A 23,026-nucleotide genomic window follows, 5' to 3' on the forward strand; every position below is an offset into this window, starting at 1 on the left:
AGGCACACTCTCACATACACACACTCACACATACCACACACATACACACTCACACACCACACATACACACACACTCTCACACATACCACACACATACACACTCACATACACAGACACACTCTCACACACAGGCACACTCTCACATACACACACTCACACACACCACACACATACACACTCACACACCACACATACACACACACTCTCACACATACCACACACATACACACTCACACACCACACATACACACACACTCTCACACATACCACACACATACACACACACACAGACACACTCTCACACACAGGCACACTCTCACATACACACACTCACACACACCACACACATACACACTCACACACCACACATACACACACACTCTCACACATACCACACACATACACACTCACATACACAGACACACTCTCACACACAGGCACACTCTCACATACACACACTCACACACACCACACACATACACACTCACACACCACACATACACACACACTCTCACACATACCACACACATACACACTCACATACACAGACACACTCTCACACACAGGCACACTCTCACATACACACACTCACACACACCACACACATACACACTCACACACCACACATACACACACACTCTCACACATACCACACACATACACACTCACACACCACACATACACACACACTCTCACACATACCACACACATACACACACACACAGACACACTCTCACACACAGGCACACTCTCACATACACACACTCACACACACCACACACATACACACTCACACACCACACATACACACACACTCTCACACATACCACACACATACACACTCACATACACAGACACACTCTCACACACAGGCACACTCTCACATACACACACTCACACACACCACACACATACACACTCACACACCACACATACACACACACTCTCACACATACCACACACATACACACTCACATACACAGACACACTCTCACACACAGGCACACTCTCACATACACACACTCACACACACCACACACATACACACTCACACACCACACATACACACACACTCTCACACATACCACACACATACACACTTACACACACACAGACACACTCACACACACATACACTCTCACATACACCACACACATACACACTCACACAGACACACACACTACACATACATACACTTACACACACACACTCACATACACATACACACCTGTGCACCCCCACACACAAACTCACAAAGATAAATATATACTTTTTAAAATAAACAAAAAATAGCAAATTCCAATACGCATTTAAAGTAATGCCAATTTTTTGACAGGTGGAGTGTGATGTAGTTTGTTTAGTATTAGTTCCAAATAGTCAATCAATAAACACCTTGTTCCTCTGTCGGTAAATGAAATTCTGTAGGTAGAAAAATACCACTGACCCCAGCTCCCGTAGGTGCTGTCCCGTAATGGAATCCCTTTGCTCAGTTTTCTCCTGTCCAATCAGGTGGAATGTTTCGCAGGCACATGGTTTATACAGCTCAAAATAACTTGGGACCTGTGAGCTGACAAATGCTCTGGCCGTGGTGGTGACCGCGGTGGTGACAGTGGCCCAGCTTCTAACAGCCATCCTCACCAAACTACGGTTAACTCCTCGCTCTCTATGGACGGCCACTCTCTCTTTCCAAGGGCGTGAAGAATTTCCCCTTTCTCCAGTGTTTTCTTCAAAAACTTCTCTGTGGATAACTGTCATCGCAGAAGCTTGCCTGGGTTGGACATCCTCATCTGGGTCACCAAAGAAAAGAAAGGTAATATTCGGATTTAAGCCAAAAAGTGTGTTCTGATAGTGGGTTACTGAGAATGGAGGAGGAGGGTATTTCAGGCAGCTGATTACTGTTCCTTACAGTGAAACCTAGGATAACTTTCTAACCATGTATTATGAGACATACGACTAAACAGGAAATAAGGCTTTCTATTCCACAGCGTTTGCAATAGGGATGAGACACACAGAGGCTGTATCCTATTGGAGTTCTAAGGGTAAATGCTTGAACAGCGGATTTCTCTGACAAACGTTTCCGACATTTTCTACAAACTTGTCGATTAGACTAAAGTCGTTTATACTGAGAATATGAGTGCAAGGCCTATTTCCTTCTTAAAGGAAATCAAATCTAAAATAATGATACTCCATGGCTTTCATTTAAAACTTTTTCTTTTCTTTTTTTTTTTTTTTTTTTATCCTGTAAAAGGATCTGCTTGCTATATTTAGTGTTGGGAGATCTGCTCCCTGGATTATTAATGTGCACAACAGCTGCAGAAAGCCTGCTCAAGAGACAGTTTGCTCTCCAGTTTTCTCCCCCACCCCTTCTCTCTCCCCTCTCCCCTCTCCCCTCTCCCCCCTCCCCTCTCCCCTCCTCCCCTCTCCCTTTTCTCCTTTCTTTCCTTCTCTTTCCTCTTCCCCTCCCCTCCCTCCTCCTCCCATCCCTTCCTCTCTCCAGCTCCATTAGAGATACTTGACAGTCACTGGCAACAGTCCGGGCTGGTACGCTGTGCTCTTAGCCCTTAGCTAACTAGATGCATATCTTGAATATTTTTAAAATTATACAAGCTAAGAGGAAAGGTCGATCACTTGCGTCTCCAGTCATGAGGGAATGGTGGGGAGAAGTGGTATCACCTCACCCACGAATTCTCGTTACAGACATATTATAGATACTCCCATCCCTCAGTTTGAGAAAGGTGAAATAGCTATCTAGATTTTTTTTCTCTCTCAAATCATTAAGGTAATTTGAGCATTTTCATGTTAGTAATGATTTAGTGATAAGACAATGAATTTTATAGGCTACGAATTAAAATCTTGTTGTAACTCCACAGTTCCTTCTTAATATTGCTCTCAGATTCATTTAAAATTACAGTATTTTTCTAGGAAGTCAAGAATATACTTCCAGATCTCTCTCTCTCTCTCTCTTTTTCTATTCTATTTGACAACAAGTAAAATAATTAAATCAAGGCCAGTACACAAAATCTGAAATGTATAAAGACAACACTTCCAGAGGCTGAGAGAATAAGCAGACTATCAAACAGAGTTGTAAAACTATCCAAATTCTGGAAGGTTCTCTGTCCCCACTCACACACTATGTGGATGATGACGACCACAATTCTGTGACCACCAACTCTTTCATACATTTATAATTTACAGATGGGCTCCACACAGGTTTCGGTTCCAATGAGCAGCAACAACATGCACTTAGTAGGCCAGCAAGACCGTGCCAAGGGTAAAAGCACATACTGCTAAGTGTCTGACCTGAGGTCCATTCTCATGGCCCATATTGTGTTAAGGAGAGAACAGACTCCCACAGGTTTTCCTCTGACCTCCACACCATGCATAGTATAATACAACAACAGTAATAAATGTTTTAAAAGGTATCCACTTAGGACTACAACTTATGAACATGACAAATTTAGGGACGTTTAAATAGAATATGTATATGTATAAATAAATTATTTTGCAAGCTGGTTTTGGACTTCACTGAGATAGCTTTAACAAATGAGGTTTTGAGAAAAAATGGCCCAGGAAGGGTTGTTGTTGTTGTTGTGGGGGTTTTTTTTTGTTTTTTTGTTTGTTTGTTTTGTTTTGTTTTTTGTTTTTGTATCAGCCTTTCCCTTTGCTAGGGGATGAGAAGTAAAGACGTACTCCACACATGTTTTCATGAGTTCCTACGATTGTCTACAGAGTGTGTATAACATTTTCTAAAGTGTCCCATATTTGCTTCAAGGGAGCAGCCTGCCTGTGTGTATGTGGGCCACATGCATGCCTGGGCCCTCAGAGGTCAGAAGAGAGTACTGGAGCCCCTGGAAGTTGAGCGCCAGGAGTTGAGCTTGGGTCCGCTGCGAGAGCAAGTGTTCTTAACCACTGGGCCAGCTTTCCAGTCCAAGAGCGTATTTTGAATAGACAGATATTTTTGGTGGCAATAAATGTTAGCGTGACTGTACCTGTGGACACTACAGAGTTCCCAGGGCTCACACAGAGTAAGTCACCTTGACACGCTCAGCACAGGCTGCCTGGCTCATAGCCCTCCACTGGTACCTGCACCCCAACCTCAGCAGAGCCTCCTTCACGGCACTTACCCCCCAACCTTGCACACTGTACCAGTTTAATTAGAGAACTTAACCTTTTTTTCAAGGTCTTAATTACCTACCATACAAAGAACGGATATAAATAGAGGTTGAAGAGTGTGAGTGGGCCCTTTTCTCCTTACTTATTTAAAAAAAGAAAAAGAAATATTGTGTTTAGGAGGATTGACAGAAGTTTTACGTTTCTGATGCCCTGTGTCAGTGGTTCCCAACCTGTGGGTTGTGACCCCTCCACAGGGGTCACATAGCAGATATCCTGAGTGTCAGATGTTTTCATTATGATTCATAACAGTAGCAAAATTACAGTTATGAAGTAGCAACAAAATAATTTTATATTTGGCCAGGTCACTACAACATGAGGAACTATATTAAAGGGTTGCTGTGTTAGGAAGATTGAGAACTGCTAATCTATATAATTCAGTGCTTCATACAGTTTTCATCCCTGTCACTGGGACTCCATCAACCTCTCCATACTCTCCTCCCTCCCTCCCCCCTCCCTCTCTCCCTCCTTTCCACTTTCTCTCTGTTACTCTCTGTATGTCTTTCTGTTTCTCTCTGTGTGTCTCTCTCTGTATGTCTTTGTCTCTCTGTCTCTGTCTCTGTCTCTCTCTCTCTCTGTCTCTCTCTCTCTGGCTCTCTGGCTCTCTGTCTCTCTCTCTCTCTCTCTCTCATGCTGGAGTACAAACTCAGGGCTTTGTATGCACTTAATGGTATATCTGCCAATGCCCTTCTAATCCCAGATTCCTTCCATTGGCCTTTCGATGGGCCCTGGGAATTTGTTTGAAATACAACTTTTCTGTATTTCGGACTCAGCGGTAACTGGGCCCAGCATCAGAACTGCTAACGCTAATCTCTTACAGCATCTCTCTCATGTCTTGCTCCTCTGTGTACAAAAACACACGCACTGCATTGTACAGCCAATCGCCCTTCCTTCCACCTGCCTCGACCCTATTTCTTTCAAAATCCTTTCACAGTGTCAGTCTCTGCCCTTCAGGGAGGGGTCCGTTAAGAGGCCCTTACCAATGCTCCTGTGCATGGCCTCATCTTTGCCTCTCTATCAACACCCTCTTTTTTTTTTTTTTAACTTTAAACAAACAAACAAAAACAACTCTTTAAAACCAGGATCTTGCTGTGTAAGTCAGGCTTGTCTCAAATTCACCTTCCCTCCACCCCCCAGCTTTTTTTTTTTATTGGATTTTTTTTAAATTTACATTTCAAATGTTATTCCCTTTCCCAGTTTCCCATCCATAAGCCTCCTATCCATCCCCCCTTCCTTCTTCTATGAGAGTGTGCCCCCTCCCCAACCACCTCCCCCTTCCCACCCTGACATTCCCCTACAGTGGGGGGGGGTGGTCCAGCCTTGGCAGGACAAAGGGCTTCTGCCATTGGTGCCCAACAAGGCCATCCTCTGCTACATATGCAGCTGGCACCACGGCTCTGTGCTCTTTGGGTCCACCTTAGCCTTCTAAATGCTGGGATCATACACAGGCGCCCTGGGCTGGGCCTCAGCCTCAGCGTATACTTTCACCAAGTCAGTTGTCTGGACTTATCTTTACTGCTTTCCTTCCTTCAGGCTGGAAACTCTTTAAGAGAGTGGGCCATATTAGTTCTGGACTTTTGGCACTTCCGTATCTCACCCCCAGGTCTATGTGGATGAATATGAATGCCCAATGCCTTTTGCATTGCAAATAGACTACAAGTGACACAGAAGTGAGGGTGATCGGTGCACTGTGAGGCTCAGGCACTGCAATAGAGGGGGTGGGGGATGGGGCGTGGGGGTAGGGGGGTAGGGGAGTACCGGGTCAGTAAGGTAAAGGTGTCTACTGCCAAACCTAATGATCTGAGTTCAATTCCTGGGACCTACATGGTAGGATAGCACCAACTCCCACAGGTTGCCCTCTGACCTTCACATGTATTAAATGGTACACTTATGCATGCACACATGCTCTCTCTCTCTCACCATACACACACACACACACACACACATGGTATAAATGAACATAGTTTTTTAAAACAACAGCACTCAGGAGGTAGAAGCAAGAGGATCAGGCCTCCAAAGTTATTCTCAGCTACAAGTTGAGTCTGAGAGCAGCATGGGCTACAAGGGAACCTGTCACAAAAATGTAAACAAAGCCCCAAAGAGAACACAGCCTTCTTATTACCCTAATGAAAATTCTAGGCCTAGTAATTACATATCAGTAGAAAATAATTATCTCACATGTGCACAGCGCTCTATTTTTAAGATGCTCTCACAAACTAGGGGGTGAGTGGCTTGTTTTGTGTGTGTGCATTTGAAGGTAAGTGGCTTAAACATGACTAATTCTCCTATGCCCGCATTCTTCATAAAGAACTATTAAGTATGAGGCTGGTTTTTTTTTTTTTTGGTTTTTTTGTTTGTTTGTTTGTTTGTTTTGTGTGCGTGTCAACCTAGAAGCTAAGTTTGGATTTTGTGTGTGTTTTGTTTTATGAACATACTTCCCACACTGTGCTGATTACATAGCAGTGCGGTAAGAGTTGTATGTATAAAATATTGCTGTCTTACAGCCTTACTAAGGCTAATTGACAAGCGTGTTTGTTGATGGAAACAACCGTGTTTTGATCTATGTATGCATTGTACAGTTGATTAAGCCAAGGTACTTAATATACCTCACATACTTAGGTTTTGGCATACATTGCTCCATTAGCTACCATGCTGTACAGAGCATTTCCAGAATGTAGTTCTTTCTAATTGAGATTCTGGACCCTGGCCACCCAACCCAGGACCTCCTGCACAGGAGGCAGTTCCCAAAGTTCCGGTTTAAATAGCCACTTTATTAGCAAAAGATGAATTTATAGTACATGAACTTTCTTAGAGTCTGAGGAAGGATTGTACTGAGTTATAATGAGTCAAGAACTATATATGCCCAATGGGCTGAGGATATAGTTTAATAATGGCACCTACCTAGCATACCTGAGGCCCTGGGTTTAACCCCAAGAACCAGAGAAGGGGCAAAAAAGACCAGAAGAGTGGTGCATGCTTTTACTTGGGAGGCTGAGGCGGATGGGTCTCTATGAATTTGAGTCCATCCTGGTCTAATGTAGTGAATTCCAGGACAGCTACACAGTGAGACACTGAGTCAAAGGAGGGAGAGAGAAAGGAGAGGGGGAGGGGAGAAGGGGGGCAGAGGGAAAGGCTTTAACAAGTTTTGTTTTTACGAAACAAAAAGTTCTCAGGGCAGATTCTCCTCAGGAAAAGTCATAGAGAAAAGAAACCACAACGAAATTTATCCAAATCAGTAAGTTTCTTGTGTGTCTTCAGACTGGGGCCAAGTCTCTCAGGCGACTGATAGGACCGCCTCATTTCCAGCTTGGTCCAGTTCACAAACACCGTACAGTGTCCTCCAGAGCAACTGTTCATCTTCTTTTGAAAGTGGCATAAAGCCTGCAATTCAATTTACAAGGGACAGAAAACGAGACTAGAGTCAAATGTCACAGGACACCCCAGATGAAATGTCCAAGAGACCTCATGGTTTCCACTGCCCAAGTCTGATTCCGCCGCCACCCGGCTGCTCAGGCTGTAAATACTCCGGCCTTTCTCTTATCTCTCATTCTTATCCTACGATCAAATCATTGGCCTCTGAGTTCATAGGCAATTCAGCCATTCCTCACCTTCTCCTGCTGCTCTCATTCACTGGCCCACACCAGCATGTCCTGCCCACCTCCTGTGAGAATCCTTTCTATTTAAAATGTAGGAAAACTCAAAGTCCTTCCCATGGTCTGCAGGTCTAATATGATCTGGTCTTCTTCCTTTCCTTCTTTCTTCCTTTCCTTCTTTTTCTGTTGTTGTTGTTGTTGTTGTTTTGAGACTACTCTATAGTTCAGTTCATCCTAGGACTCACTGTGTAATCCAGACTGTCCTGGAACCCATGACACTGTACCTGCTTTGGCCTTCCAAGTACCAGGATTAAGGACATAAGCCACCATGCTCAGTCTACCATCTTGTACAGTTCTTACCTCCTATGTCACCTCCTATCTCCCATCCTTTTATCCACTCACTGGGTACACAGGGGGCTTTGACTCAACACACCAAACACTCATCCTTTCTTCTTCTTCTTCTTCTTCTTCTTCTTCTTCTTCTTCTTCTTCTTCTTCTTCTTCTTCTTCTTCTTCTTCTTCTTCTTTTTCTTTTTTCTTTTTTTTGGAGCTGGTGACTGAACCCAGGGCCTTGCGCTTGCTAGGCAAGCGCTCTACCACTGAGCTAAATCCCCAACCCTCACTCATCCTTTCTGATTGGACATTGTTTCCTTAGTATAGATTATTCTCCCCAGCTAGGCCAGTTGCTGACCTCTCCGTAAGACATTTGGCCCTTCCCACCTAAGGTGACACACCTCTCTTGAGCTTCACACCCTGCCTGCTTTACACTTGACCACCATGCCATATGCCATACTTTATTCTTAACATTGATATCATTCCCATTAGGAAGTTAGCTCCATAAAGAAACTATGTCTTTTATTGGCCACTCGATTCCTAGAATAGCACCTAGCATATAGAAGATGCTCAATTAAATTTATTAGATGAGATGGCAGGGTAGAACACTTGCCCAACATGAGCAGAGCTATTTCTTTCTTTCTTTCTTTCTTTCTTTATTTATTTATTTATTTTTGCAGTATCACATAATTTTTCTTTTGTTATTTGACCTTCTTTACTTAACCCTGCAGTTAAAAAAAAAAAAGTAATAGAGCTACTGGGAAGTTCTGGTGAATTAAAACCCAGCAGGTGTTAGTTGACTACCTTCTGCTCTCTGACTGTGGAAAGAACACAAAAACAATGCAGGAGAGACAAAAAACAAAAACAAAAAAACAAAACAAAAAACAAAAAAAAAAAACCCAAAAAAACAAAAACTGAAAACAGACAAATTCAGTATACTGTGTTTGGTGATAACATGACTTTTTGGAGCGTATTGGAGAGAGAAGAAGAGACTGCAGAGCAGTTGTGTGTTGGCTACGAGGAGCTGCAAGCTATGCAGAATTTAGTGCTGTAAGAGGATAAGGAGAGGAGGCACAGTGAGCAGGCCAACCGAAGAGAATATATTCAGGGTTTTACAGCGAGGACAGGCCATTTGTGAACCTGGATCTCACATAAGACTGACATACTGGTGAGTAGAAGCCTAGAGGTCAGTGTCTTTTCAATCTTGACTGGGACACAAACCATTTCTCCACAGATAATGGAGCCAGGTGTGGCTGTAGTTGTCACGTGACCACCATTTCTCCTCACACAATGGGGCAGCCGTAGCTGTCCTGTGACGACAGTAACTACCCTTGAATGTTTACTAAATGGCCTTTTAGTCATCACTTCAGCCTAGAGATGGCTACTGTTGCTTCCCCTATTTTCCAGGTGGAAGCTTACAGAAGTTAGACTTTCCCAAGTTAGTACAGCCAGGAAACATCAGAAGCAGGTCTTGAACTCCAAGCGCATGGGTATCTTGGGACATAAAAGTTTAAAGTACTACAGAAACTTCAGTTTTGAATGCTTGGAAATTTTATTATCACCGTGGTTTTAATGACCATAAACATAAAAACAATCACACACAACAATTGGCTTTTTTAGGAACCATAACAAAAAACTGGATTCAGTAAAGCGGTGACGGTTCTTGATTTCCACTTCCAACATAAATATAAACTTTCTGAAATTTCTTCAACATTAGCATCAGTGTCATGGTTTCTTTAAAAAACAAATTAGTGATCGTGTCAGTGGCCTACCCTAGCCACAGGCTTTGCCTTCTTACAGTTGTTAATCTTGACTGACAGGAGAAAGGGACTACACACAATTAAAGAGAAGAAAATCGAAGCTCAGGGAGGTTGTAGAACTGTCTCAGTCACTCACCTGCTATCTCCGTGCTGGCTTCGATCTAAGCCAACACAACACAGCTATAAGATGAAGTCACATGACCACATAGTAAAACACCATCATCCCTCAAACGGAGAGGCCTCCTGGTTCACAAGGCAGAACCACTTCTCACCCTGAAATGCGGAGTATCCAAAGGCCCAAGGTAAAGAAGTACATGAATGGGTAGTTATCATAACTCGTCTGTGCATTGCCGATGATAATCAGTATATTAAATATGTTTTCAAATAGCATTTTGAGCCTTATTCCATACATCTGTTCTCCCATGGAGTTCATGCACACGTGAAAATTCTCAACTGGGACATTAGTTTTGCTTTCATGTGCTATTGTGCATATTACCATTCTACAAAACTGAAAATCATTCTAGGTAACAAGCCTGTCATAATTTGTTTGACTGATTCTTATTGAACGTAGTTCCGATTTTCATACTCCCCTCCATACCATAATGACCACCTATCTAGATTAAGGTGATAGCTTCATCCAACACCTTTGAATTCTAAATTCATCCCTTTCGAAGGCACAGTGAACTTCACTGAATTAACTCCAGTCAGAGCCATCTCAGGCTCTGGCAAGCACGTAGAGAAAACATTCCCTGTGAGTGACCCACGCAGCCATCTCTAACTGCCCTCTCAAGGTGACTGCCTACTTTGCCAGTTGTGAGGTTAGTTTGGGTAGCGCCGTGGAAGTCTGGGAGCCAGAGAAGTTCCTAGGAAGCCTTCAGTGTAATATAAGTGAGCGGCTACCGTGTCAGGCGAAAGAGATAGACCAACTGAAATAGGCTTGAATCTTAGAGAGGGGAGAGATTTAGGGTATTATTTTCTTCCCCATTTTATTGACAAGGCCAATACCTAATAGCAAAAAATGGCACATAGTTGGTCTTCATTCTGTTACCATCCGGGAGGGTGGGTGGAGTTAAGGGTGGGGTGTTCTCAGTCAATGGGAAGATTAAGGCCATCTCTGAGTGTCTGGTATAGAAGAGAATTTAGTTCCCTGGGGGAAGGGGGGGTCAAAGGTAAGCTATCCCTCTAGTAAGGACTGAGGGAATATGTGGATGATATCACCAGCACCAAGCACAGTCTTCTGTTTTCTTCATGTTGTAAAACTGTTTTTTAAAAGTGATATATTCATATATTTGCTATTTAAAAACTAAGACTGTGACACCTGCTAAGTGCTGTGTTCTGTAACCTCTCATCTCTTCTTTTAACCAAAGTTAATTTGAGATACTTTTAGAAACCTAGGCTTAGGGGCAGAAGAGATGGCTCAGCCATTAAGAGAACACACTGCTCTTGCAGAGGATCCGATTGTATTCTTAGTGCACCTCTGGCCTCATTGAGCACTGACACTTACGCGTGTATACCACACACACACAGACCTACAAATAACTATGTGTTTAAATTTAAATTATAAAGAAAAAAGAAGCCCAACAGTTTAGACTCAACATGAAGGGCAGATGAGCCTAGCTTTTGAGAGCAGACTGAGCCCAGCACAACACTGAATTTAAGCAGCATGTCTCCTATCAAACAGCATAAACATGGTCATCTTTCACGAGCTCTATCGAGGCTACATAAGTGAGAATGTGTTGTCAATTTCCTGTTTTTGTTTTTCTAGAATTCTATTATCATTGAGTTAACAAAACCCACAGGATATATAACAAACCTGTTTCTCATATGGAAGCTCATCATAACAAAAAAGACTGTTGCAACCGTTACCAAAATTAGGCTTAGAAGGGCTAGTGAGGTGGTTCGGTGAGTCCAGGGGCTTGCAGCTAAGTCCAGGTATGATCCTTAGACCAACATGGTGGAAGAAATAAGCTTCATGGCACTTAAAAGACACACACACACATACACACAATACATACATACATACATACATACATACATACATACATATTTTAAATATTAGGCTTAGACTTTTTTTTCACATTTTAGGCAAATGTTCTTTCTGCCACTGAGTTCCCTTTCCAGCCCTGATACTGTGTAAAATAACTGGTTATTTCTTAACTTGCACAATTGAATTTAATGCAAAGGTTTTTTTTTTTTTTAACTGAAATAGTAATCCCAAGGTGTCACTTGTTTATTTGTTTGTTTTGGATTTTTGAGACAGGGTCTCTGTACATAGCCCTGGTTATACTGGAACTCACTATGTAGACCAGGCTAGCCCAGAACTCACAGAAATTCATCTGGTCTCTGTCTCCCAAGTGCTCCGATTAAGTAAGCCATAGACCACCATCCTCGGCAAAATTTTTATTTTTAATTTCAGGGAAACTTTACTGAGTTTCGTTCTCCTTTAGAGTTAGGAGTCGTGGTTAAGTCTTTCACTTTTGAGAAAATGTCAACATTAGGTGATGTGAGCTTTTCTTTTTTTCTTTTTTTTCTTTTTTTTTTTTTTTACGTAATTTAAGTCTCTGTGCTGAAGTACGTGCAGGCATGTTTTTCCGTGGCAGTGGTCTGAATCTTTCTGCTATTCTCATCACTTTGTTACAGCATGCAAGACGACAGCATAGAGGCATCTACTTCCATCTCTCAGCTCCTGAGAGAAAGCTATCTGGCTGAAACCAGACATCGCGGGGACAATGAGCGGAGTCGAGCAGAGCCCTCCTCCAACCCTTTCCATTTCAGCAGTCCTGGGGCTGCAGAAGGAGGAGGCCCGGAGGACCTTCCGGATCTTTCTGCCTTCCTGAGCCAAGAGGAGTTAGATGAAAGTGTCAACCTGGCAAGGCTAGCCATCAACCACGACCCCTTGGAGAGGGTGGATGAATCTCAGACGAGGAAGCGTCTGTCTTCTGACCAGAAGCCAAGCTTCGAACCCGCCTTCCTCCAGGACAGCTCCCGAGGTCTTGCCAGCTCCAAAGACAGCCCCCCGGAGACCAAGAGGCCACAGTACAGTTCTGAAACCCAGTCCAAGAAAGTCTTCCTGAACAAGGCTGCCGACTTCATCGAAGAGCTCTCCTCCCTTTTCAAGGCTCACAGCTCCAAGAGGATCAGACCTCGGGCCTGCAAAAACCACAAGAGCAAAACGGAATCCCCAAACAAAGTTGTGCAAGAAAACAGCCCGACTTTCTCAGATCTGACGGAAAGGCGCGAGAGAACATCGGTCCCCATCCCCATCCCTGCAGATAGCAGGGATAACGAACTGAACCATGCCATTGAACAGCGGGAAGCCAAGAGGCGGGAAGCCGAGCTGGCAGCGGTGGAGGCTGCGGCTGGAGATAGCACCCCGGGTTCTTCACCTTCGTCCCTATACTACGAAGAGCCTCTGGGGCAGCCTCCCCGCTTCACACAAAAGTTACGGAGCAGAGAAGTACCGGAAGGAAGCCGAGTCCAGTTGGATTGTATAGTGGTAGGAATTCCACCGCCCCAAGTAAGGTAAAGACGGCCAGTGAGCGGTGTTTAGCAATGTTATCTGTCTGCCATGATCGTTGCTCCAGAAAAAAATTCCATACTTCCTTTGAGCAAAGGAACTAGAGGAAAGGCAGGAACATAGCACTAGCTACATGAGTAACTTAGTTTGTTCTAGGGTGAGGCCGTATCTTGGCACAAATGGTAGAGCGCTTGCCCAGTGTGCATGAGGGCCTGACGTTCAGCCCCTCACCCTGGCACTGCAACAAATAAAATGTCTAGATTCCCTCAGCACCACAGAAAACCAAATGTGGCGGCACAAGCCTGTACTCTCTAGCACTCTGGAGGGAGAGGCAAGAGGATCAGTAGTTCAAGGACGTCTTTGGCTACTTATAGAGTGAAAGGCAGTCTGGGCTACTTAAGACCATGTCTCCATTTTTTTTTTCTTTTCTTCTTTTAAGAGCCATATATTTCTAAGATTTAAAAAAAAATTATGTATGTGCTTATGTGTGTGGATGTTAGTAGAAGCCGGGTTGACCTTGTCTCAAACAATTAAAAACAAATGGGGGTTGGGCAAGTAATGAGATAATGGCTGATAGCTCTTTGTTTGTTTGTTTGTTTGTTTATTTATTTTTACACTCCAGATTTTATTCCCCTCCCCTACCTGACTGATAGCTTTTAGAATAGAATAGCATTGTAGATAAGGCCAATTTAAAAACATCATTCTACATATGTAAAAGTCTTTCCTAATATGTCTGATGAGTGGAGGGGATGTTCGGGGTGTGTGGTGTGTGTGTGCGCGTATACATGTGTGTGTGCGTGCATAGACATGTGTGTGTACGTGCATAGACATGCGTGTATGTGCATGTGCGCATGAGTGTGCATGTGTGTCCTTGCTTTTACCTGGGTTCTGGGGCACTCCAAATCTAGCTTCTCATGCTTTCAAGTCAAGGGCTTTACCTCCTGCACTGTCGCCCAGGCCCAGAGACACTCATCCAAGGCACACAGGCTTCAGGCTTCCCGACTCACACATGCTGTTCCTAACCTTACGTCCTAATTTTATTCTCTACTCTGAACTATTTCCTTCTATGTCTGTGGTCCCACAGAATCTAGGACCAACCTAAGGTAGTTCTTTGCTATCTCTTTCCCTACCACATGGTAACGTGAACCGTGCACATAAAATACACTGCATTCATGGAGAATTACTGGCATTTGGAGCCCTGTAAAGAGTTACTTGCTGGGGTTGGGGATTTAGCTCAGTGGTAGAGCGCTTGCCTAGGAAGCACAAGGCCCTGGGTTCGGTCCCTAGCTCTGAAAAAAAAAAAAAAAAGAGTTACTTACTATCTTTCTCTAATCACCTAATAACTGCTGGGGTATGACATCATCACTATGTGGACTTTATTTTCTGTAAGCCAACAGTATTACACCTTTTCCTCTCATAATGTTCCTACTATGGGGCAATCACAGTAATATGAACAATCGTATTTTATATATGCATACTAATTGAAGGTATTCTGGCCCAAAGGCACATTCATATATCAAATTTTGCTTTCAAGGTGGTAACTCAGGTTTTTAATTCCAGCGCTCAGGAGACAAAGGCAGACAGAGACGTGTGAGTTTGAGGCTAGCCTGGTCTACAGAGCCAGTTTCAGGACAGCTAGGGCTACATAAAGAGAAAGCCTGTCTTGAACCCTCCCACCCCTGGGCCACTGCCGCCACCCCCCGCCCCTTGAAAATTTTTGCTTTCAAGTACATGTAAGCATACCCAATATTATTTTCACAATGAAATTGGCAGCTTACTACTAGGTTTCCCAACTGACCTTTACAGCAGGGTTTTGATGGTTCCGAGTCTTGAGTGCCAAGTTCTGCTTTTGGCCCACAATAGTGAATCAAGGAATCAATAAGGATTGAGGGAAACTATTCACTCAAGGGGCATTCTCACAGTTAATTACTGGAGAAGTCCCTCGGGATTCGAGGACCATTGAGACCCATGAGAAGAAGCTGCAGAGCGAGCAAAGCTGGCTCCTGGTGTTGCTGGTCTGCACTGGTCATGGACAACTGATATTGTTCCAGTCATTTAGAGAGTGGGACAGGGTCATCAGCTAAAAACAAGCAAAACCATGAAAGCAAGAGATTCACCTTACATTTAAATCATGAGTTAGGCAGGTGGCCAAAGACACAGGAAAGAGTAGTAACAGTGATGTGTGACCTTCTCCTTTAAATATAACTGATGACACCGCTGGGAACTATGGTCCGCAAAGCTTGTGAGCAGTCATTCCAGCAGCGTGACACATGCCCCTCCGTGGCCTCAGGTCAGTCTGAGTAAGCTGGCGAGCCCTAGATAACAGCACACACACCTTAGAGAGGTCCAGCCAACTAACTCACTGGTTTCTGGATAGACTGCTTTGGTTTTTGGTTTTTTGTTTTCTTAAGCAAAAGACCAAATCACTCATTCTTTACATTCCTCAGCTACAAGAACTAGTTCAGTATACTACCAAAACAAAACAAAACAAAACAAAAAACAACCACAATTATCAACCCCTTCTCCAAATAGAAGTAATCCAATAGTTGCCCAAATGTGGTTAATCACTCAGGCAAAAATGTACAAATCTATACATTTTCAAACCAGAGGAATGGCTCGATGGGTTAAAGCACAAATATGAGGACCAGAGTTCAGACCTCCACAACCCACATAGATGCAAGACTCCCAGGTATACCGATTAGCTAGACCGGACGCAATGGTGAGCTTCAGGGTCAGAAGAGACCTTACCTCAGTAAATACTGTAGTGAGTAATCGAGGAAGACCTCTGATGTGACCTCTGATCGAATGCATGAGTATGAACTCACACATATACGAACTGCGTACACACATAACAGCCACACACAAAACATGTACACACACACACACACACACACACACACACACACACGTGCACACATTCATGTGGGCATGCATATCCACACACAATGAAAGTCATGCATATGACTTCCTTGCTGCAATACTAATTTTACCTAGGAAGAATTTCTCTGCTGACAGAGTTCATGTCCAGGAAATTCATAGGAATCCATTACATTCATTTCAGAATGAACTGGCACTGAGTTTTCTGACTACAACTGTATAAAGAACACTGTAATTTTCCTGGTCGGCTATCAGTTGGCGCTAGTTTTCTAAGCACAGGGTTTATACAAGTCTACTCAGAAAGCCGTCTTTGTTCAGTTTTTATTTTGCTCAGCAGCATTGTCAATGCAACTATACAAACACTATAAATGCATACTAATGCCTTCCAGGAAGGCGAGAAGGAGGTCACCCTAGTTTCTTCTTTCTTTCTTTCTTTCTTTCTTTCTTTCTTTCTTTCTTTCTTTCTTTCCTTCTTCTTCTCCTCCTCTTCCTCTTCTCCTCCTCCTCTCTTTCTCCTCCTCCTCTCTTTCTCCTCCTCCTCTCTTTCTCCTCCTCCTCTCTCTCTTTCTCTGTCTCTCTCCTCCCTCCCTTCTTCTTTCTCCCTCTATCTCTCCCTCTCTCCTCCCTCCCTTCCTTCCTTCTTCTTTCTCCCTCTCTCTATCTCCCCCTCTCTCTCTTCTTCCCTCTCCCTCTCTCTTTCTCTTCTTTTTCTCTACATAGACCAGGCTAACTTGAAACTCACAAAGATCTGCCTGCCTCTGCCTCCCAAGTGCTGGGATTAAAGGCACACATCCCTATGCTTGGCTTCTTAGTTTCTATAGCAATAGACCATATGCTTTCAGGCTGAGAGGTAGAAAGGTAGAGGAAGGCTGTGGAGCTCTCTGGGTATTCTAAGTTGAGCTCTGAAGACTAAACTGGAGCTAGTTAGAAAGGAACTCATTTGTTATTCAACAAACACACATCGAGTCACTAACGCTGCTCAAAGCAAGAGTTCAAAGCAGTGAGCTATTGGAGGCTGGCGACCTTGTTTTAAAAACCACATCTAAACCATTCTGAGAGGGCAACTCATAATCTAGTAGACAAAGCAGACATATAATCAGAATGCTACATCGTTGTGTAATAAGGGGTGTACAAGGGGCTGGAGACGCCTGAGTTTGGTCCCCAGCTGTACATAAAACCAACTGTGGTGACACACGCCTATAATCAGGACTTGAAAGGTGGAGGAGGAGGGTCAGAAGTTCAAAGTCATCCTTAGTTATAGTAGCAAGGTTGAGGCTAGACGAGGCTCCATGAGACCCACTGGGTCAGGGAGTCCTTGTTTACTGGAGAATAGGGCAGAGGGCAGAGGGCAGAGGGCACTGAGGAAGAGGTGAGTGGGAAGGATAACTCCTGTCCAGCCAAGGAGGCCTGCTTACAGAAGGCCATACATGTGGGCATTGCAATGTTTTTGGTGTGACAGGGAGGAAACTGACTGAACCAGAAAGGAGAGCCTGATGAGTTTCAAGAGCCTGGAAAAAAAGCCAGAACAAACTGGTCACATGAGCAAGGTGAAAGGAAGATGATTCTAGAAGGATGGGTTAGATCAGAAAAGGGTGGAGTACCTGAGGCTTCTGAGGAAGCTATGGAAGAGGTCCTGGGCATAGATACTCCAGTGGGGTGGGACAAGTGCCAGGAGAAGGGGAAGAATGGCATATTTAGATGAAGCTGAACTTGGTGTTGGTGACTGACTGGACAGGGCAAATGATTTAAGAAACGACTCCATGCTACAAGGATGGGCATCATCCTGTCGTGCTGGGGAGGTAGCAATTGGATCCTTGGGGTTTGCCTACTCCAGGATGGTGAAAGACCCTGACAGATACAAGGAAGCTTATGCTCCAGTAAATGGCCCTGTGCACATAAAGTCAGCACTAATTGGGTTCAGTGAGATGTGAATAGAGGAAGTGAAATTGGGAGGGGAATGTGGCGGAGAGGATGGTCTGGAAGGAGTTTGATGGGGGAATGGAGGGGTTAGTATGATCAAAACACATTGTATACATGTATGAAATTCTCAAAACATGTTGTACACATGTATGAAATTGGGGGAGAAAAAGAGATAAGACAGTAACTTATGAATGACACCTGATGTCCACCTCTGGTTGGCACAAACATGTGTGTGCAGTGCACACATACACATACACACACATACACACAAACACACAGGCACACACACACACACACACACACACACACACACACACACATGCACACTATTCCACAAGTTTGAAGCTGTGCACCTGGGGGCCAGGCAGTTCGGGGTGAGGGTAGAAAGGCTTCACAGGCCAGGGCTGGCTAAATGGAGGAATCAGTAGGTTTGTGGGAGATGCTGAAGAACTTTGAGTCTGAGGGTCTAAAAAGAGCAGACAGAGCCAGGAGGGTTCTGTACTCCAAAGGTGGAGTCAGGAGGATCAAGAATTCCAAGTTATTCTTAGCTACACACGTGTTGACGCCAGCCTGAGACCCTGTCACAGAGGAATTAGGACATCCAGAAAGTTAGCCTGGACACTGAGAGGAGTCTGCCTCGGTGCACCTGTGCCTTTTATAAAGCTGATTGATCTGGGGCTGGGGATTTAGCTCAGTGGTAGAGCGCTTACCTAGGAAGCGCAAGGCCCTGGGTTCGGTCCCCAGCTCCGGAAAAAAAGAACCAAAAAAAAAAAAAAAAAAAAAAAAAAAAGCTGATTGATCTAAAAGGACAGAGGGAGTGGCCGTGTTTCCCTACTGTTTACAAAGGTTCTCGTCACACAGGTGACAGTGAGGAGCAACTCCTGACTGTCCAGTGCCCCAGCAGGGGAAAAAAATCCCCAAAATATCACCCCCCCCCCCACACACACACTCGATAAAATCAATATGGTTAGACCTAAAGGACCTAAGGCAGAGACAGCCTGAAGCCTGCTAGCTGCAGACTAAAGCCCTGCAACCTCTCAGAGGACCCAGAGACACAGATTTTGATCCCTTGGATTCTCCTAACAGTATGTCAAAGTTGAGCTGGAGAAGGATCTCAGCTGGTATGGTGCTTGCCCACCATATGAAAGGCTCCAAGTTCAATCCATAGCAAAGAGTAAATCGCGCACCACGGTGTGCACATCTGTGATCCTAGAACTCGGGAGGTGGAGGCAAGAAGGACCTCATCATCCTGGTCAAAACAATGAGTTTCAAGGCAACCTGAGACTTTGTCTCTTAATAATAGTAATAACAACAACAACAACAACAGCCACTTGTTACATAGGAGCATCAAGGTCAGGAAGAAAATGAAGTTTTCCATGACTTTAGTTCAGAAGATGTAAGTGTGCTGGGCGACTGTCTCAGGGCTCCTGTGTGTAATTGATACTTTACCTTTGTTCACCTAACTTCGGTTTAGCTGGACACACATTTGTGCGTATACCTCTTGGTTTCCAAGTTAATTATGTTGAGATCTCTCAGTAGGAGGGAGGTCCTTCCTCACTGAAGTCAGCATTTCCAAAAGCTCTTGGCCAGAGCTTTATTTTGAGTCTTAGAAAATGGCATCTACTGATGCGGTAGCCCCAGATAAAGGGTCCACAGGAATCCACAGCAAATGGCCCTGATCCCTTTCTGTGTCCTGGCTGACTCCAGATTCTCTGCCCAGGAATGTGTAACTGGGCCACTCTCTGTTTGCTTGTACACAAACTTCTAAGGCAACCCAAGTTTACCTTGTTATAGCTATCAGCACTTGTTGGGTTTCCTTATTGCTACTTCTGGATCATTGCTTGAAAGAAGCTTGCCGGGGAGATGAGATGTTTTAGAACAGAAGAAAGGATCTTGTGCACCCATGGTGGCCTATGCATGTAAGCTCATTGTTTGGGAGGTAGAGGCAGAAGGATCAGAAGCTTGAGGTCTTCCTGGGCTACTTAGCAAGTTGGAGGCCAGCCTGGGCTACATGAGACTCTGTCTAAAAATAACATGAAGAAAGGATATATTGAGCTGGGTGGCGGTGGTGCACACCTTTAATCCCAGCACCCAGGAGGCAGAGGCAGGTGATCTCTGAATTCTAGGCCAACTTGGTCTACACAGAGACTTCCAGGACAGTCAGTTCTACATAAAAACATCCTATCTGGGGGTAGGGGGTGGGGAGGAAAAAAGAAAGAAAAGATATCTTAAATAGTACAGAGGCAGTTTATAATCTGTCATTTCAGGGCTTTTTCTTATACCTTTTGAGAAACTCCACATTCTCTCATCCAACAAGAATTTAGCACATTTATGTGTTGTGTGTCTAAGGTTAGAGCATTAAGCAAGACTCAAAAATTCTCTGCCTCCAGAAAACTTAGAGCCACATATCTTGACCTTCCTACTGCTGCGGCTTTTTTTTTTTTTTTTTTTTTTGGTTCTTTTTTTCGGAGCTGGGGACCGAACCCAGGGCCTTGCGCTTCCTAGGCAAGCGCTCTACCACTGAGCTAAATCCCCAGCCCCCTGCTGCGGCTTTTTAATACAGCCCCCTGTGTCGTGGTGATCCCCAACCATAGAATTATTTTCATTGCTACTTCATAACTGTAATTTTGCTACTGTTACAAATCATTATGTAAATATCTGATACACAGCCCCTGTGAAAGGGCCCTTGGAAGTGCAAAGGGATGGGGACCCACAGGTTGAAAACCACTGGCTTAGTGACTAGTAAGGGGGGTCAGATAATTAGAAATTCTACAAATGCTATACAATTTTTAATAGCAGTGGACTTTATAAAGGAGGAAACACATAGTGTTCCAAACCTGATGATTGGCTGGGGAGTTTCCCCCTGAAACATGGTGTTAAAGCTAATGCCTGAGGGATGACTAAAAGTCAGGTGGAAGGTGGGAAGAGTGTGGCAGGGTGAGGGGACGGAAACTGCGAAGCCCTGGCCCACACAGCCAGGCAACTGCTGAGGATACAGAACTGAAGGAACAGATGTAGCCAGAACTGAGGAGCAAGGCAGACATGGAGACCTGATTCTGGAGTAACAGAGAGCAAAACAGCTTCAGATAGTTTCTGAAGTAGGCAAAATGACTTGCTGGGCTAGCAGCGGAGGGCTACCTGGGACCTAAACAGGCAGGCAGCTTCATAGGCTACTCCCAGGAACCCCAGAGTCAGGGTCTTAAGATGAGACCAGATGCTGTCTTTTAACAAGCTGCTGGTCACTTGCTGATAATCAATGGTGCTTAGCAATGTGTATGTCTCTATTTTGTCGATTATTTAAAAGTTAAAAAAAAAAAAGCAAGGGTCAGAGAGATGGCTCGGCAGGTGAAGATGCTTGCCACTGAGCTGACAACCTGAATTTGATCTGCAGAGCCCACATGGTGGAGAGAGAGAGAGCTGACTACAGCAGATTGTCCTCCAGCCGCAATGTACACACCGTGATGCGCACACCCCTGCCACATACGCAATGTTTAATTATTTAAAACATTAAGTGTATTAGTCTGTCATGTAAAAATGTGAGATGAGTGGATTAGAATGTCTGTACTCTTTTGTACGTGACTTGGCTTCCTTAATCCTATGTCTTTGTTCACTCATGTTCATGCTGTGGGATGACAAGGCATATATCAGCTTGTGGACAGACTGTTGCGTTCCCCGTGTACATCTGATCTGTTCAGTGCTTCGTTGGTAATAATATCAGTTCCAATATATCCTGTTGAATGTGCTTTTACTTGTTTTGTTAATGTGGTTAGGGATGGGATTGAAGGTAGCGCCTGTATGAGGCCAACCTCATAAGAGTAGCAAATTGTCTTCCCAAAGAATTGTTCTGACACTGAGATACTGGGAGGGCTCTGGTTACTCTGCATCTTTACCAATATGGGCACCACCACCAGGTTAACCAGTAGAATGGGTATGAAGCTCTGTCTATATCATTTAATTGTTCATATAAAAATATTTATTTATTATTTATTTAGTGTGTATACATGCCATGGTTGTGAATATGGAGCTTGGAGGACAGCTTTCAGGAGTCAGTTTTTTCTCTCTCCCTCCTCCATGGGAGTTCCTGGGATAGAACTAGGACCATCAGGCTTGGCAGCAAAGCACTTTTATCCCAGAGCCATCTTGCTGGCCCTGGATGTTCTTAGTTTTCTATAGACTTGTTTGTTCTTTTCTTTTCTTTTCTTTTCTTTTCTTTTTGTAAGACTTTTAAAAATAAGTCTGGACATTAGCTGAGCTTGGTGGAGCAGGCCTGTAATACCAGCAACTTAAGAGGGTGGAGCAGAAGGGTCATGAGTTCAAGGCCTTCCTGAGCTACAGAGTTAGTTTAAGGTCAGTCTGGGGCTGTTTAATTAAACCCTGTTGCAGAAAAAAAGGGTTTGGGGTTATTATCTACAAACATGGTGGGTTTTTCCATCTCCTAAGGTATCCTGTAGCAAATTTTGTTTTGTTTGGGGTTGACTTTAGGTTTTATGAAACAGGGTTTTGTAGCCCCCACTGACGGAGAACTCCTGGGCTGGCCTTCCTCCTCTGACCTCCTGCTCAGTCTCTTGAGTACTAGGATTGCTTGTGCTACTGCGACTGGAAATCTAAGCCCTATGCAAGGTGGTCACTCCACCAACTGTTATTTACCTCAGTAAAGATTTAAAATCATTTCTCCAGATCTCACCAAATCTTTGGTAACCTTAATTCACAGTTATTTCATTTCACATGCAACTATAAATGGTATTTTTCTTCTTTTCTTTTATTAGATATTTTCTTTATTTACATTTCAAATGTTATCCCCTTTCTCGGTTTCCCCTCTGGAAACCCCTCCCCTCACCCCATCCACTCACCCGCTT

General features: G+C 44.0%; 1 protein-coding gene across 1 annotated transcript in view; it reads left to right on the forward strand.

The window, feature by feature from the left end:
* The first annotated feature begins 1,560 nt into the window (after positions 1-1,560).
* Positions 1,561-23,026, forward strand: part of Mypn (myopalladin) — an 85,596-nt gene continuing 64,130 nt past the window's right edge. Inside the window, exons 1-2 of the mRNA NM_001368817.1 lie at positions 1,561-1,810; positions 12,497-13,378. Of these exons, the coding sequence (NP_001355746.1) occupies positions 12,498-13,378 (881 nt within the window). The 5' untranslated portion in view covers positions 1,561-1,810; position 12,497. The remainder of the gene's footprint in view (positions 1,811-12,496; positions 13,379-23,026) is intronic.

The sequence above is a fragment of the Rattus norvegicus genome, chromosome 20 (genome assembly GCF_036323735.1).
Source record: "Rattus norvegicus strain BN/NHsdMcwi chromosome 20, GRCr8, whole genome shotgun sequence".
Taxonomy (NCBI): Eukaryota; Metazoa; Chordata; class Mammalia; order Rodentia; family Muridae; genus Rattus; species Rattus norvegicus.